General features: G+C 31.9%; 2 protein-coding genes across 2 annotated transcripts; both read right to left on the minus strand.

Annotated features, from left to right (window-relative positions):
- Positions 1 to 8648: 8648 nt before the first annotated feature.
- Positions 8649 to 11835, minus strand: LOC132557823 (neo-calmodulin-like). Its single transcript, XM_060222353.1, has 5 exons — positions 11821 to 11835; positions 10301 to 10331; positions 9886 to 10029; positions 8967 to 9212; positions 8649 to 8677 (listed from the first exon to the last, which is right to left on the minus strand). The coding sequence occupies exons 1-5, from the start codon at positions 11833 to 11835 to the stop codon at positions 8649 to 8651; spliced, it is 465 nt and encodes a 154-aa protein (XP_060078336.1).
- Positions 11836 to 13586: 1751 nt separating this feature from the next.
- Positions 13587 to 14770, minus strand: LOC132557834 (calmodulin-A-like). The gene is made up of 4 exons (XM_060222364.1): positions 14716 to 14770; positions 14243 to 14395; positions 13808 to 14062; positions 13587 to 13624 (listed from the first exon to the last, which is right to left on the minus strand). Exons 1-4 carry the CDS (start codon positions 14768 to 14770, stop codon positions 13587 to 13589), a joined length of 501 nt encoding a protein of 166 aa, XP_060078347.1.
- Positions 14771 to 17334: the final 2564 nt, after the last annotated feature.

Raw genomic sequence — 17334 nt, forward strand, 5'->3', positions numbered from 1 at the left:
AGGATGTTCTTTGTTGATTTATTACAAGGGGCTTCAACTGAAGAGTGGTGTTGAGCGATGTGTGTACGACGCTGTAGTATTGAGCGATGACATGACATACGACACTTTCCACAAATGACATCTTCTTCTTTTGTTTGTATCATATATGTTTTCAACAAATATTTTCTTAGTGAAGAGTTTTCCTTGCCTTTAGTGAAGCGCCTGTCCCCAGGTTTTGTTCTCTTAGAACAAACAACACACCGAAATTCTCCCTTTCCAGGCATCCTAAACAAATAGATACTAACTATATTAAAATATGTCCCAAACATCAGAAACTAAAGGGCGTCTGGGCATTTACTTATTGTATGTTGAATAAATATGAAACATTGTATCCATCACTTGTTGTTTATACAGTGTATCATGCAATACTGATCTTCATAATGTTATTACAATGATTTATCAAACATGTAAATTGATGTGTTAACAGGGACCCGAGTCAGATATGAGCATTGCTTTGACTAGGTGTTAAATATTTGTATTACTTTACTAGAAGTCAATAATTGCTTTATTATACAGTATATACTGTATGAAATAATAAAATAATAGCTATTTTAGAAGCTGGTAGCTGGACTCATATGAAGTAATCGAAAATGTTTATCATTGTTCTTCATAAATAGCCAACAAGGAAAGACTGGACAAACAATTGGAGGGAGACAGACAGTGACAATTACATTAAACACATGTATAATAGAAAAAAAACCTGTTTTTATTACAATACATATATCAGTCACCTTTTTTAAAATAAAATATTGTAGTTGAAACGGAAATAAACATGATAATGAGAGAATTCTCCTCCAAGTATTTCAGATTTCTGTTACTTAACAATTTGAAGCATAGAAATAAGATTAATTCAGGAACTTCCTAAAACACTTACATGTAACTTCAAGAATCTCCAGGCATTTTCTCGCTACTCTCTGTCTCCTATTACATCACTAGTAAACCTTAAAGAATGAAAATAATGAAAATAAATAATCTATTAAATCTTAAGTTCGGTGAAAAATCTGATTTTTACAAAACTTTATTTTAAAGAGTAGCTAATGTATATTATGCCAGTGTCAATCTGTTTTAAAAAAATATATATCAAGCCAGTGTTTCGTATGTTTCCCGTAATTTGTTTTTGGTAACAGTACATGTAGCATTGATACTGGCTATACAGTATATCTGGAGCATATAAACACGTTTATATATACATGTAAGCATGTACATGTATATACTTCATTTAGTTATTCAGGGATGTGCCATTATAACAAGAGTTCTCCGAAATATACAAGCCAATAAACTAACTGCAGCCAAAAATGAAGCTAGGTCAAAAATATCAAATAGCCACAATATAATAATGTTCGATTCATTGTGCTGACGAAACTTACAAAGCAGAAGACTTACGTTTAATTTCTGAATCAAATGTATCCATAAAAATATTTGAATTCAGGTCCTCAGGATCGTTATGTTACTGGGATTCTTCAAAAGAAAATATACATGGTAAGATTTTTCATCGTATTAATTTTACAATAGTATAAATGAGAGAAATTATACCCTAGCCCATAAGAATTAACACTTTAGTTTCTGCACGTATATGCTGATTATTTGATGCTAGCAAAAGTAAGTCCGACGCAAAAAATATATATAGAAAAAAAACTACCCTAGGTCGATAACAATTCAGCAAAATGACATCTAACGCGATGTAAGAGTTTCAATATATCCAAAAGAAATATTTGTAACACCAAGACTATCGATGCAGATATAATTGTTTGTATTAGAATGCAAGGATATTTATATGGAAAAATACATGTAGCAACATGATATAACGTCCTGAAAATATTCTAATATTTATAATTATTAATTCTATCAGTACATTATTGATGAATATAACTATTAAAATCGAGAATAATTGAGGTGAAAGTTATAGAAAAAAAATAAGAATAAAAAATAATATGGTGTGTGCCCGCGATTTGAACTCGCCACGGCAAAACTACACCTCCAGAGCATCGCACCTTCACCATTACACTACAGCGGCTGATTACGTCACAGAGGAGATTTTGTTAGTAATATAAATCAAAACCAACACACTTCGGATGTACACTGATTTTATTATGGGTGTGTGAATTGACACTTTAGTTTATATCTCGTATATAGGAACACTTTCTCATTTTTATATGTTAGTGTATGTTTTGAAAACAACACTGTAGCAAATACAGTTTTGCCATTATGTTTTTTCTGACGATAAATCCCTGCATTTTGTTTGGTTGCAAAATTCTATTTTTAGACGCAGACTCAGACAACGTTATTATGGAAAATACCGTTTACAAACAAAAAAAGAAAAGGTTTTATTTTATTTTTTATACTTGTTATTGTATTTTTACTTACTGCATACTTATCAAAACACTAGCAATATCTACAATGACTATTTTTTCGAAGTCAGATCTGACGTCTGCTCATATGCACAAACGTAAACAAATCGCGACAATGTCGCGAATACACAACATGGATATCTTCTACATAATATTGTTACATACCTGTTAAAGAAGTAGACAACTTCTACAAGATGTGCAGATGTGTTGACAGCTCTTCTACGTATACATACTTCAAATGTAGGCTGAAACTTGCAAGATCTTCTGTACGAGTTTAGACTAACGTACAATGTAGCGCATTAGACTCGGGCCTAGGAGATTGCAAAATCTAGGAGTTGTTACCATGGATATTTTTGTCATTTTTCAAAATACATTTTTTTTCATTATTATTATCTAATTTTATTAACAAACATAAGTCAAGTCATTTTTCATGTTTTTGTCTTTTATTTCAGCATCCATTTACTTCCGCAATCTTGTAGTCGGTCTCGACGCTAACGTTACGCTGGGCAACGTCAAAATCTCACCAAAATCGTGAAATGTGGTTACAAATTCAGAAGATATTTGTTATTTTAAATACCTCCCCAGGCATGTACCAAAAAAATATTTGAGCATCGCAAACATAATGTGGAAATTGTTCTCATTGATAAATATAAAATTGGTACACCCTTGGGGAGGTAGTTAATTTTTCGTTCAAAGTCATAAAATATCGAAAAAAATCGTGACTTTTTGTAAACGTGACGTTTTCCCGCGAAATTTGTGACGTCATCACACGCGTTATGAACCTATTTTTATCTGCATTTCAACTGATAAGTTGTTAAATAACACAAATGGGTACATGATTAAAGAATTTTCTAACAATTAAAAAAAAGATTTTTTGAGGCCAATTTTGAGCCAAAGTGCATCTACTCCTTTGTAAAAATGGTGTATAGCAACCATGAGGACAGAGGGGCGGGGCTCTGATGGGTGAAAAGGTATAGGCAAGGACAGGGGAACGAATTTTGTAAAAATGGTGTATAGCAACCATGAGGGCAGTGAGGCGGGACAAATGGCATACATCTATATTCATTTAAAGTGTGCTATTCCTTTGTCATTTTGGATTAAATTATGCTACTTTTGGCATATTCAAGGATTTTTCTTTCTGATTAGATTTTAGTCAAAGCTAAATATCAAGAAAACAGTGATTACTAACTCCAATGAGATAATTATGATCTTATAACGAAATTGCTATCATGTTAAAAATGGATTGTTTTCGTGTACGAACAAACTAACTGACACGTTAAAATGTTATCAGTTAAGCGTCTCAACGCAACGAGACATTTACCACGCCAATTGTCACTAACGAGATCACTAACGCATTTTAATGGAAATTTGTTTATATATTTCCATACCGAAATGATATTGATAAGTGTTATACAAGTGCATTTCAAATCATTCACGTGTGCTTGAAGACTGTTGAAATCATCCAATATTAGATATGAAATTTATTGGATTGTGGAGAAGTACAACACGCCATTTATATTATGACATTCATTTAGAACAGTTTGGATTTTCCTGTGTCGTCTTTAGGTTTCAATAATTTAACAATCATAACTATAAGTAAGAAAAGAATGAGATGATTGGTGTAGGTACATTCATCATCTGTCGCTGTTGTATCTTAATAAATATTTTGAAGTTACTTATCACTTTTGTACAATTTTTCATGTCTTTATATATCATGTAATAAATGAAACCTACATAATGATATATTTTCTATGTTTAAATGATAACTATACCTTCCAATTCTTGCTCCGCGTCCTCTGATTCCTGCACTTTTTGCTCCTACATAAACATAAAAACACGCATCAACATTTTTTTTTTCTAAACCTAATATTTGTTTAAACTATCAATACCATGCCCAAACACAGTCAATGAAATCCTTTTCAGAGGTAGATTATTTTCTTTTGACCAGAAGATCTGTTTGAACTTTCGATACCAGGCCCAGATTGTATACTGATAACGTTGTTAGTATCCTCGGGATTATTGCTACTTTTGAGTTTTAACCCCCGGTGAAATAGGTACATAATAATGTACTTTGGAAAAGACGAATTAAGTAAAACATGATTTATTTGATGACTGATAAGATTCAAACTGTTGATAAAACCGTGAACGTTTGGATTAGGACCAAAGTCAGGACTTGTAGTATTGGGTCGTCCTGATAGAGGTGAAGGTCAATACCGGAAAAACAAATCTTGGCTCAAACTCAAAAATAACGAGGACAAAGTATGAAAAAACATTGTTAAGTAATCACAACGTTAATGCCCAAAATTTCAATTTGTAATTGCTTATTTAATAAAAAGAAACGTATTTGAAAAAAAAGAAAGAAAAAAAAATTGTCTGGTTTATATAATAAATATTTGGTTAATGTAAAATGTGAGTTTGTCAGGATCATATGATATTGGTATTAAGTTTACGTTATCAATATTGATGGTCTGGTCTATATAATAAAAATATATATGTGTAAAGTATGTCAACAAATTCATCAAAAACATACCAACATGTGAACATAATCATAATCCAAATTCATATTCGATAAAACTAGGGCAAAATATAAACGAAAGAAACATGAACACTGAGATTCCTGAAAAGTGCAAGGGGAATAAGACAACCAATATGTTACAAAAGAATAAGCGTCCTCTGCTTTATCGACAACACTCGTAATGTAAACCTTGGTCAATCCAAGTAAGCAAGGTCACGTTCTCAAATGAAAAGAACGAAAACAACAACGGAACCAACAAACACAAGCATCAAACACATCCAGCTTCAGAAACAGACTATGACGACCGTAACACTTCCGTTGTTTTCGTCAACCTGCTTGTTTTGAAACCCTGTGTTATGGTTAGACCGTCAGTTGATGACATATTGCAATCATGGTAATAGGAACAGGCCCTTGTTTGTAGAATCAAATGCGACATGTAAACACCATAGGTTTAGGATACTGGTGTATTGTTATCCAGAAATAGAAAATAAGCAACAGGGAAAGTAAATATGAATGCGTCCGTTTTATGTGATACGTTTTAATTTAATGCTATACATTTTTATGTGTCTGGTTTAAGAACAAGGAGAATTTTGCTATATTTTTGAGAGTTCAGGAGGAGAAATGTCGTTCGGTTTATCTCACTCAAATGATGTCATATCGGCAAATGGTACCCTAGTTTATAACAAAGAAATATCTTGACTACTTCCAACTGCTGAACATGTCTAACCGCATGTGACATAATCTTGAATTACAATTCTTATATTTAGTTAGTATTGACTTTCATGTTTTCATGTTTACATCCCGATTTGGAAACCCAAATGTTCTAAAAGCCCCCACGAATTCTGGTGTATGTGTGTGTGTGTTTATTTTTTTAATGATATAGAATATGCAGCTGTTTTGCCCATTTCATGATATAAAAGTAATTTTTGTGTATCCATTCATGTTACCAAGAACAGATAAGTAAATACTGCTTGTTTTAAAACAAATATATCGGTTATGAGCAAATGTTGACGATATCGACAAACAGATGTCTATATCTGTTTACAGTGATCATATTTTGATCGTTAACAATAGCGGCTTGTAGATATCTTGGATGACGCATTAGGCATATCATTTAAATTTTAATTGATCCGACAAATTATCTTGATTCTACTAGTGCACTTTCCCCTCCATCTGCAGTTCATACATCAATGCTGTAATAACATATTTCTAAAAACTTTAGGTATCACTTGATTTCAAACGAGTAGTGAAAGAAAAAACGTTTTCATTTGATTAGAGTTTTTGTTGTTTCAATTAATAAACATTTACCAAGATGTTAATTGCATTGTTTACAAAAGCATACATAGAACGAAATTACCTCCCCTGCTACATCTACATAATATCCTTTGTAAACACAAGTTTGTAAACTTGATAATAATTTCATTTCACATTTTTATGTGAAAAAACTCTTTACTTACCATCGGATTTATTCTGTATACCTCCTTTGATACCACACTGCCTTCACATAAACGTTTGTTAAAAGTCCAACTCAATAGCTTAGTCAAGATCGCATGTTATTATATATCTGATTGTGACACGAACATAATATACAGAGGGACAATGCAGATAAGCATTTATAAAGGACGATCATTTTGTCTTGAACATTCCATACACAATACTAATGATTTTGGCAAACATTAAAATATCATTGTACTAATATTCAATGTACTTTTGTAATTAGTTAATTTGTATAATTTATCAAGAAGGTTCGAAGGACATTGTATAACAATATAAATATGAGAAATACAAAATATTTAATCTCTTTGAGTATACAAATGTATTTCATTCCGACAAAAAGAACTCAGTGTTATAAATTCTGAAAAAGTACACAAACATGAGTTCATAGGAATAACAAATTAAATGTAAAATTAATTATGTTTTGTCATAGCTTAGTCTATTGGAAAAAGACAATGTGATGTTTCAGAAGCGTTTTATGTTTGGTTAACCAGTCCTAACTGATTACTGGCTTACATTACCTGTGACTTGGCTGGGTTTTGTCAATTATTACTTGTTTAAGCATTATCAGCTTAGTATTTCCTGACCTCATTAACAATGATTCGATTTTTTAGTATTTGATTTTCCAGTGTTCTATCCATGAATTAAACAAAATGAATGTTTCACCCCTTCGATCAAAAGGAGCTGCAGAACTATTTAAATAACTTAAAACAGATTCGACGATTTATCGTATTTAATCAGCTGTTACAGGGTAACTACCTTTGTCCTTTATACAAATATCTTGGTGTCACTCATCGATAAAGTCATCACTAGGCTCGGCTGTCTTCATCTAGGCAAATGACCATACATATTTCAGTATGGCAAAATGATAACCATTACGTATCTATTAACATGTAAATGACATTATGTCCATTTTGTGTACAAATGTAAAGTCGGTATGTGTACAATTTGTATCCGTTTTTTCTTCATTTTCAAAAGTTTTTGAAATATATAAACAGAAACCGTACAGAGAAATGTGTGCCCATGTTAACGTCATAAGTAGAAGAACAATGTTTTCTTTACTGTTTGGGTACAAAATGTTTATTGCACAGGACAAGCATGTAGTCAAAATACTTATGTTTTTCTCATGTAACTTATAGGACATAAACATTGTACAAAAATATGTTCGCATATGGTAACTAAATGAATAAATATTTTAAAAAAATACATAGAAATGAACAAAAAAATAAACAATGACATGTTCGCCATTATGATCATATCGGAAGATGTCCGACTCTCGTTATTAACCAGGTGCTAACTAGGAATACGTCAACTAATGTAGACTAACACAGGTAAACATGACGGATACCGTTAAGGGTGTCTTTGATGTAGCAAAAGATGCTTACTCTTCCGGAACACATGTCTCCGTGTAAATATTTCTGTTGTTCATATTTGCTCCTGTTTCATCAAATTTGAGTTTGAATCCATATCCTGTTAAAATGTCTGTGTTCATTGTTTTGCATTGTTTGTTTGTTTATGTTGTTTACTTTCGTCTTCATCTAATCCTTTATCCAATAGATTTTAATTAATGTTTTATTATGACAGGAGGAAAATACCCAAGATCAAACTGATATGTGTAATCAGACATGGACTTTTTTCATTTATGAGTCGTATATAATTTCATCATATCAATTTTACCTTTTAAGTTTTACGCCCAAATAGTTTTTCCTAAAAATAAATATAAAAAAATAAATCAGCAACAAGGACCTAGTGTACCGTACATCATATACATGTACAAATTATACCCATGTGTTTATCAACTCCGAATAAAGAAGTTTGTGATTGATAAGGTACAAGTCTAGAACTGAACTAAAGTGTTACAAACAACTCCTGTCCTTCCCGGGATTTTCAGTGTTGATAAGAGATAAAACCACAAAAGTCTAGAATGGGAACTAAATTAATGAGATTTAAAACCCTATAACACAAAGACTTTGCAAGATATTGGAATCGAAGTAATGATCGCTACTGGAAATGTATATATATGAGAGTTAGAGACTAATTAGCCGATACATGATATCAATTTATTTTAAGTGATATTATAATCATTAACCGAAAACAACACAAACTTTCAACGTTACAATGATCACATTTAATCAGATATATATCCGACAATTCCAAAAAGGTATTTCAGAAAAAGAATGATATGAATGATCTGTTGTCGTTGTTGCTGAATATTGATGGTAACCGCTGATGTCCGTGTAATGCCGGGTTACCTAATCGTTAGCAAGGATCTTGGCAAATTCTGTAACAGAAAGTAAATGTCATTAGCTATCTGAGTCTTTGTATATGCAGGCAATAATTTATTGTAAAGTATAAAACTATTATACTAGTTCTATAGAGAAAATCCGACATTAATTTGTTAAAAAATATATTTTATGGTATATCTTTTTCTCTAAGTTCGATCTACAATGTATTGTCCCTGATTGCTGATTTTTTTCTAAATGTTATAGACTACTGTATACCATACTTACTTATATATTTATGTTTATCATGAACATTTTCTAAAAGTTTTATCGTATGATTATACTAACCACCATATTTTATGTAGCCATCACCATCAGGATCAGCCTCTCTGATCAATGCATCCACCTCCTCGTCTGTCAATTTCTCCTCCAAGTTCACAAGAGCATGGCGAATTTCTGCTGCACTAATCAGACCATTGCTGTCTTTATCAAATGTCTTAAACGCGTTTAATATTTCCTCCTCCTCGTCATGCCCATCAGGAAGAAAGCGGATCATACATTCTAAAACATCCTGAAAATCTGCGGTGCCATGCCCTGAAAATGAATACATCTTGTCGTGCAGCAATTTATTTTTGTAGTTACAACTTTCCCAGTCAGGTGGGTAATATTTTTGAGTCTTCAGTGACAACAATATTACACTATTACACAGGTTTAATTAGTCAATGACAAAGTTTCATTCAACAATGCCGTAAAAGAAATCAGCTGCTCGACCTCCCAAATTTCCTTCCGCAGTAAGACCGCTCGTACGCTTCTGTCAGGGCCAACAATAGTAATAAATGTTGGCTGGTATAACCTTTTTCACAATTATTGCAATTGTATCATAATATTCTCTTTATAGCCGGAGAATGAATAAAATTACATCATGCAGTTGTTTCATCCTTCTAAGAATCGATCTGATTTGTTAGAACGTGAACAAGGAAAGTTTAAAAAATGTCCGAAATAAACGCATAAATATAGGCAGCGTTATTTTAATCATATTTAGAGAGGTTTAGGTAAAAGAGTTCTATCGCTATTTAAAACAAGAACAAAGAATGATATTTTTGAAAGAAATTGACTTTTTAAACCATGCATGTTCATCGATTTATGCTAATAATTTCAAAACGCTTTCTACACACTTTAAGGTACAGTCTCACAATAGTCAAGATACAAAGCGATAACGTGAAGTTTTAAGAAGGACACTGTGGAACAATACAAGGGAGATAATCACCTGTTGGATCCACGTCCTTCATCATCTCCTTGAGTTGGGCCTCTGTTGGAGCGGCGTTTAATGCCCTTATAATGGTAGCTATGTCTTTGGAAGCTATTGTACCATCTCCATCTTTGTCAAAGAGCTTAAATGTGTCTTTAAACTCTAAAATGAAAGCAAAATCCAATTTTGTATCGCTCTATATTTCCTTTTTATTACATTTTGTATGATGATGTTTGTTTTCAATATTTAATATGATAATTCAAATGGAATATTTTTTTGCACTGTTATCATGTTCAAAATTATTTGAAAACATATCAGTTTGAAAACAAAATTTCGTAACAATGTTGATTTAAGGGAAAATTTTTTTGTTAGTGTTTAAAGAATGAAATTTTAAAGTGTTATTTTGATGTCAGTACAGAAATCATAGACATACCTGCTAGCTGGTTATCTGTCAACTGGCTCGCCTGCAATAAAAAATAAGGGTTTTTACATTTTTCATACAATCACTAAAGTATGGTATGAATGGTATTCATATACAGCTTCTTGAAATTAAATGCAAAACATATACTTAATATACATAGATACAATAAACAGTTATGTAAAGTTTGCAAAAAGAATATAATATACATTTATTCGAGTGTCCATGAATATCAACTTCACGTACGAAAATTGATGTCAAACGAATCTTAATTCAAATAAATACATGTAATTCACAGTGTTACGATGAATTACATTTCCATGATAAAAATATGTGTTTGTTACATTATATATCAATCATTTACCTGAATTGTTTAAACTGAAGAACAAATTTATCATTTTGTAGGTTACTGAATAGATTTTCAATTTATCTCACAACTTTACGAATACTAATTAGCAGCATTAGCAACGCAAATTACTTGCCATATTAAGTTGTTGACATTCCTGGTGGCAGAAAGATGGCGGAAATGAAACAATACAAATCCACACAAAGGGACACGCACGTGCTACGTATGTATTTAATTTGACAGATGTATGAATATTGGCCCATTGAATACTCTATCTTTGATAACATTAAATATAATTTCATTTCCATTACGGTAGGATGTTACTGTTGAATTGATGTGTGATATTATCAATGGTGGTTTTGAGACTAATCATGAATATATTAAAAAAGATAGAATAAAGTAAAAAAAAAATAAAATAAAATAAAAAATAAATAAATAACGAAATAAAATTTACATGAATTACTATACATTATATGATATCACAACTGTAAGCTATACTTCAGAACTTTGATGAAAATATATTTCGTTTCAAAAATGTTTTCTGCAACAAAATGGCTCTTTTTGCATTAGAGATATAGACAGAACGTATGATATACCCCACAGTGTGGAGGTATCCATTATACAAAAAATGTACAACAAATAACATATCCATTACAATAGGTATTTCAACTTGGGTCCGTTCAATTAGATTTAATCATATTGTGCCTACTCTCCTGGTCCGTGCATTTAAATAATTCAATAGATGCCTTTGTGTGTACGGTATCATTATATGACAATCAGTTGCAACAATGACTTACAACAATGATTAATAACACTGAAATGTTAAGGGCTAAACTTTGATCAAAAGTATTGATACAACACACCTACAGGAAGGCACATGTGTCCTGATTAGAGTAGTTTCAGTAAGTTTTATAATTAGAAGGGGCAATAACCCTAGTATTGTTTTTATTTATTTACGTACATTTGTATTTCACTCATATATAAAACGGTCATTTCATATTTACCATAAATTGAAAGTAACATATAACTTTACTTTGATTGCTTTGAACAAGAATGAGGAAATCAGAAATGACATATTTTTCCTTCGTGTCGAATTCTGTTTCATTGTAGTCCTATAGTGACTTCGGTATAGTACCTCTTAATCGGAAGTCGGAAAATGGCCACAAAGAGTATCTAAGCTTCGACCTACATGTGAAGCTGACATTTCTTGTCGCAATCTAATCATGATAAATACTCTCTTCTTGTTACAACGATGAGAAATGCGGTATATGCATAGCTCATTCGTTGACTCGATAATTCATTGAAATTATACGGGATATTAGTTTCGGAGCCTGTTAATCATATTCAGATTTATCTGTACTGTGACTTCGATAAGGCAGAGAACACTAAGCTTTATATGGTACTTTGTATCATTCTCCATGTGAATCTTTCTGTTGTTTGTAGTCTGCTTTCATTTCACCAAAATTCAATAAAATTACAAGTTTAGAAGTTCAATTGTCTGTTATATTACATTGAATTAAATCATTGAAATTATTTCTGTAATATTGTGCTAATCGGGCAGATGTTGTACGTACAAACACACATATATACACGTATTTATATACACGTGTTTTTCTGAAAAAACGTGATTGGTAAGAAGGTGATATAGTCAATAGGTACCTCGAGTCATCTGAATTCCATTTTAGGTATAAAAAGAACGTCGAATTATGCATATTCACATAGAAATATCTATTGTGTCTCTTAGAACATTTTGTACTGGTATTGTTACATTACTCTTCATTAAAGATAATATATATATATGTTTAGAATTAAGGATATGTGTACGTTGTTGTACATTGAGGATTTAAATGTTTATTTCTTCTGATAGTATGAGATGAATTTCAGTGAAATTGGTAAAGATGCAAGTCACAAAATATTATCTGTATCAAGTGATCAACTAAAGTTACATCCCTAAGATATATACACTTTCATAAGGATGGTGTAATCAATGTTTATTAAACTTATATACACTTTCATAAGGATGGTGTAATCAATGTTTATTAAACTTATATACACTTTCATAAGGATGGTGTAATCAATGTTTATTAAACTTATATACACTTTCATCAGGATGATGTCATCAATGTTTATTAAACTTATATACACTTTCATCAGGATGATGTCATCAATGTTTATTAAAGTTACATACACTTTAATCAGGATAATGTCATCAATGTTTATTAAAGTTACATACACTTTAATCAGAATAATGTCATCAATGTTTATTAAACTTATATACACTTTCATCAGGATGATGTCATCAATGTTTATTAAACTTATATACACTTTCATCAGGATGATGTCATCAATGTTTATCAACTTTATATACACTTTCATCAGGATGATGTCATCAATGTTTATTAAAGTTACATACACTTTAATCAGGATGATGTCATCAATGTTTATTAAAGTTACATACACTTTCATCAGGATGATGTCATCAATGTTTATTAAAGTTACATACACTTTAATCAGAATAATGTCATCAATGTTTATTAATCTTACAGACACTTTCATCAGGATGATGTCATCAATGTTTATTAATCTTACAGACACTTTCATCAGGATGATGTCATCAATGTTTATTAATCTTACAGACACTTTCATCAGGATGATGTCATCAATGTTTATTAATCTTACATACACTTTAATCAGAATAATGTCATCAATGTTTATTAATCTTACAGACACTTTCATCAGGATGATGTCATTATTGTTTATTAATTGGTATTATATAGTTTTAGAATATCTAAAAAATATCATGAACATATATTGCTGATTTACTGCATGACTATAAAATATATGAACAGAATGATAATTACACTGCTATCATCCACTTATACTCCTTTCAGTGTTTTATGTAACTATCCATTTACTTTAAATTAAAGGTCCTTCTGAGTTCGTATCGTCGATGGTTCAACTGTCTTTCCGACTCAGGAAGGTTTTTATAAACTCTGAAAAAAGATACAAAATCATAACATCATTCTGTTAAAAACTAACATTATTGTTCACCAAAGATTTCACGTAAGGTAATTTTTATGTGTTTTTATAATGATACCAAAACGGATGTTTTGATCAAACTGGAGGAGAAAAAGAAATAATCATTATTTACACTTAATCTAGAATGGCTATATTACCTTCGTAATTTATCAACCCTTTTCCGTCCACACGTGCATCTTGTAGGATGTCGTCTACTTCATCAACTTCCAGCTTTTCTCCACAGTTCGATAGGATTCGTCGAAAATGCTCCTCTGATATCTTATCGTCGCCATCTTGGTCAATCATCTGGAATGCTGCCTTCATATCTTCAGCATGATTTACATTGGTTGGTATCAATTTTTTGAATGATGTAAACAAAGACAAAAACTCGGGAAACGTAATTCGTCCGGTTTCTGAAAGACCAAACAAAAATACAATGGCATGACAAATTTCAATAGAGAATTAGCTTTGGGTACAGTATAGCGTAATAAAACGTAAACCGTATCATAAATCTGTTCTATTTTTTTAAAGTTTGGAGGTGACTGAAGAAAGGAAGAACAAAGTCTGACTGGGGAGTTGAAAAGAAAATATACCGTTATCATCCGATTCCTGTGCTGCCTGCTGCAGTTCCTTAATTTGAGCCTCGGAAGGGCAATGCCCAAGTGAACGCAATACTAATCCCATTTCCTCCATAGCTATAGACCCATCTCCATAGGAGTCCAGCAAAGCAAATGTTTCTTTCATACCTGTATAGAATGTTGTTAACATGATCAATAGGACAGCACAACAGAAATGATCATCTATATACGATATATTTCACATGGTATGTTGTATATGGCTCCGATTTCTTTTTTATAAACCTATAATGATTCAAACCCATATACAGCAATACGGTATCCTCTTTATTTCTCATCTACGGAAAGAGCCGAGTGTTCCCGATTGTCTCTACAATTGAATTGTCTGGAACCTTTACTTATATTGTAATGGTGTACCGAATTAACATGTGTACACCTTTCCATGCTGAATACCAATCAGATTTATGATTTTATGGATGGTATTTACTTACCGTCAATTTCATTCGCCTGTTGCTGTTTAGTCGTCTGAAAAAAGGAATACAACATTTCGGTATTTTCTTTATTTAACTAGCGATATACGAGTATTGAATATACTGGTTATCAGCGACATATTGTTTTACCATCCGTAATGCATACATTGCGTTTGCGTTTTGAGCAACAAATGTGAACAAATGTCCTGCTTGAGCTTTCAGATAAAGCTTAATTTGAACAGCTACATTTTCAATAAAGGCATTATGTGAAAGAGGCTCAATGTACGATATGAAAAATCTTTACATAGAAATCCTCGAAAAGGTAACAGAAGAGCAACAGCAAGTTTTCTTGAAGGGCAAACGTCTGACATCCGTCTGTAAATCTTAGTCGATTCTAAATTAACATGGTTGATCAGGCAGACTTTGGAGCATCAAACACACTTTCGTTGTTTTCTTCGTTGTCTTCATCACACGTTATAAGGAGAATATTACAAAATAAGACAACGACCATAAAATATCCCCATAGCCTTCATCAACTTGCATCTGTCAAAGCCCTGTGTAGTAAGTCTACGAAAATCGTAACATTGGGAACAAGCCTATGGATTTCGTTTCATTTGTAGACGACTTGCAGCTTAAGTAAACGGAAATAAATGGCTCAAGATGAAAGTAGAGTTACAAGAAGGATAATTCTTCCTGAAAAAAAACATAAAACAACACACAGACATTCATCTACATTTTGTATCAACTATACCCTGTAATCTTTACGATGGTAATGCATGTTAAGGTGATGTTATAATTACCATTTCCACTTCGGTCAACTTAAGAGGCAGGAACGGAGGCCATCAGTTATACATAACATCTAGTTCTACAGAATATTACCACGTGTTATAAGGAAACAACACTAAAACATACACATACACACATGATTTGTATTAGATTTACACCCCGGCGAAGAGTACCTCGTGGACTATTTACAAATCAAGTCATGCAGTCCATTGAATTTTAAAAAGCCTGACAATGAAGGGTAACAAGCACAACACATCGTCGATACAAATATACACCAGTGTTGAGGGTTATGTACCGTCAATTCCAGTTGTTGCAAGTTATTGCTTAATACAAGTGTATCTTTACTATATTTATTGAGTAAGCATGTCATCATGAAATTATTTCTCTCAGCATTTGTTTGGTGAAGGTGACAGATATGTTTCAACTAATCTTCATTTAAACAGATGCAATAAAGGTCAGGGTTCCGAGTATTTTTATGCTTCTGTTTTTTTATAATTATTTTAACTTTTTTTTCATGTGGAATTATGACTTTACTTACTTCGATTGACCAGAATTTGCGTGTAATAGCGGGTGTAGTCGAGAAAGCTTACTCTTCAGGAACACCTCGTCTTACCCTCCTTGTAAGTTTTTCATTCACATTTTGCTCTAGTTTTATGGAATTTGAGTTTGGATTATGATTTTGGTAGTTTTCTTTTTCATCATCCTTTTGTATTTTCATCGTTGATGCTGTTACTCTCGATACAGATTTGGTATCCTGTTTGAACTTGTGTTTTTAGTATACACCCAAGAGGGAAACGACCAATCAAATACTCAAAACATTCTAAATTTTAACAAGGTCGAGCTATAGATATACATAGATATTATAATAGACATATTTATTTTTAAAATTGCGAATCAAGCTTATACCTTACATTACATTATTGTCTGGTAAATATCCACAAATTAATGCATAGACTGACCGGGAAATCGAACCCATGTCGTCTAGCTGTAGAGCCAGTACGTTACCAAAACATCACCCGAGTACCAATCAATAGATATAAACTGAATCTTTGAAATATTTAGATTGCAAAAAAATTATTACTATATAACATATCATTCTGCCAGCAAACCACCGAAAATACTGTTGATATTGATATCGTGAATAACATATACCACATTCATATCTCAAACAAATTCAAATGTCTTGGTCTTCTTAATGGAAACCTGGTGCGATTGATCATTTGATACCCTATTTGATTCGACTTATAGAGAATTATTGAAAAATTATTAAAGTCATCATTTTTGTGTCTTTTGAATGAATTCGAATGTACTAAAACAATTGTTATATGTATATATCTGACCCGATGTGTATATATGTGTATATATACTACATTTTTAAAATTCTTTTGATTACGCTTGATGAAATAAATCTGGTTAATTCTATAAATACATTTATCATCATTTATAATCATCACTATCGAATTTCTGTACTATAACTACATGTTTGTTATCAAATCTTTATTCAAACTTGATACCGTTGTCAGATTTGGGATGTATGTTCACTTCCCCATCGATGTGACAATAATTACAAGGGTTTTTCTAGCCGCAGTTGATTCGATATTCAAAGGCCTGCTGACATTATCACAATTTTCGCGCAAAGATTCGTCCAATGACGGACAGACAAGGTTTCAAAAGAAGTCGGCTGATGAAAAGTTTGGTCGTTATCGTGATCTCATTTAGAATTAATCTATTTCTTTGTGCGATAGGAAGCATTGGATGCTCTGTAATTTTACCTGTTGATTCCGTTGTTGTTCTCATCTTAAGCATGACATTAGTCTTTGACTTAGTTGAATTGACCAAGCTTTATGAAGCAGA

This window comes from Ylistrum balloti, unplaced genomic scaffold, assembly GCF_031769215.1.
Source record: "Ylistrum balloti isolate Yb309-2 unplaced genomic scaffold, AGI_CSIRO_Ybal_v1 Utg369656, whole genome shotgun sequence".
Lineage (NCBI taxonomy): Eukaryota > Metazoa > Mollusca > Bivalvia > Pectinida > Pectinidae > Ylistrum > Ylistrum balloti.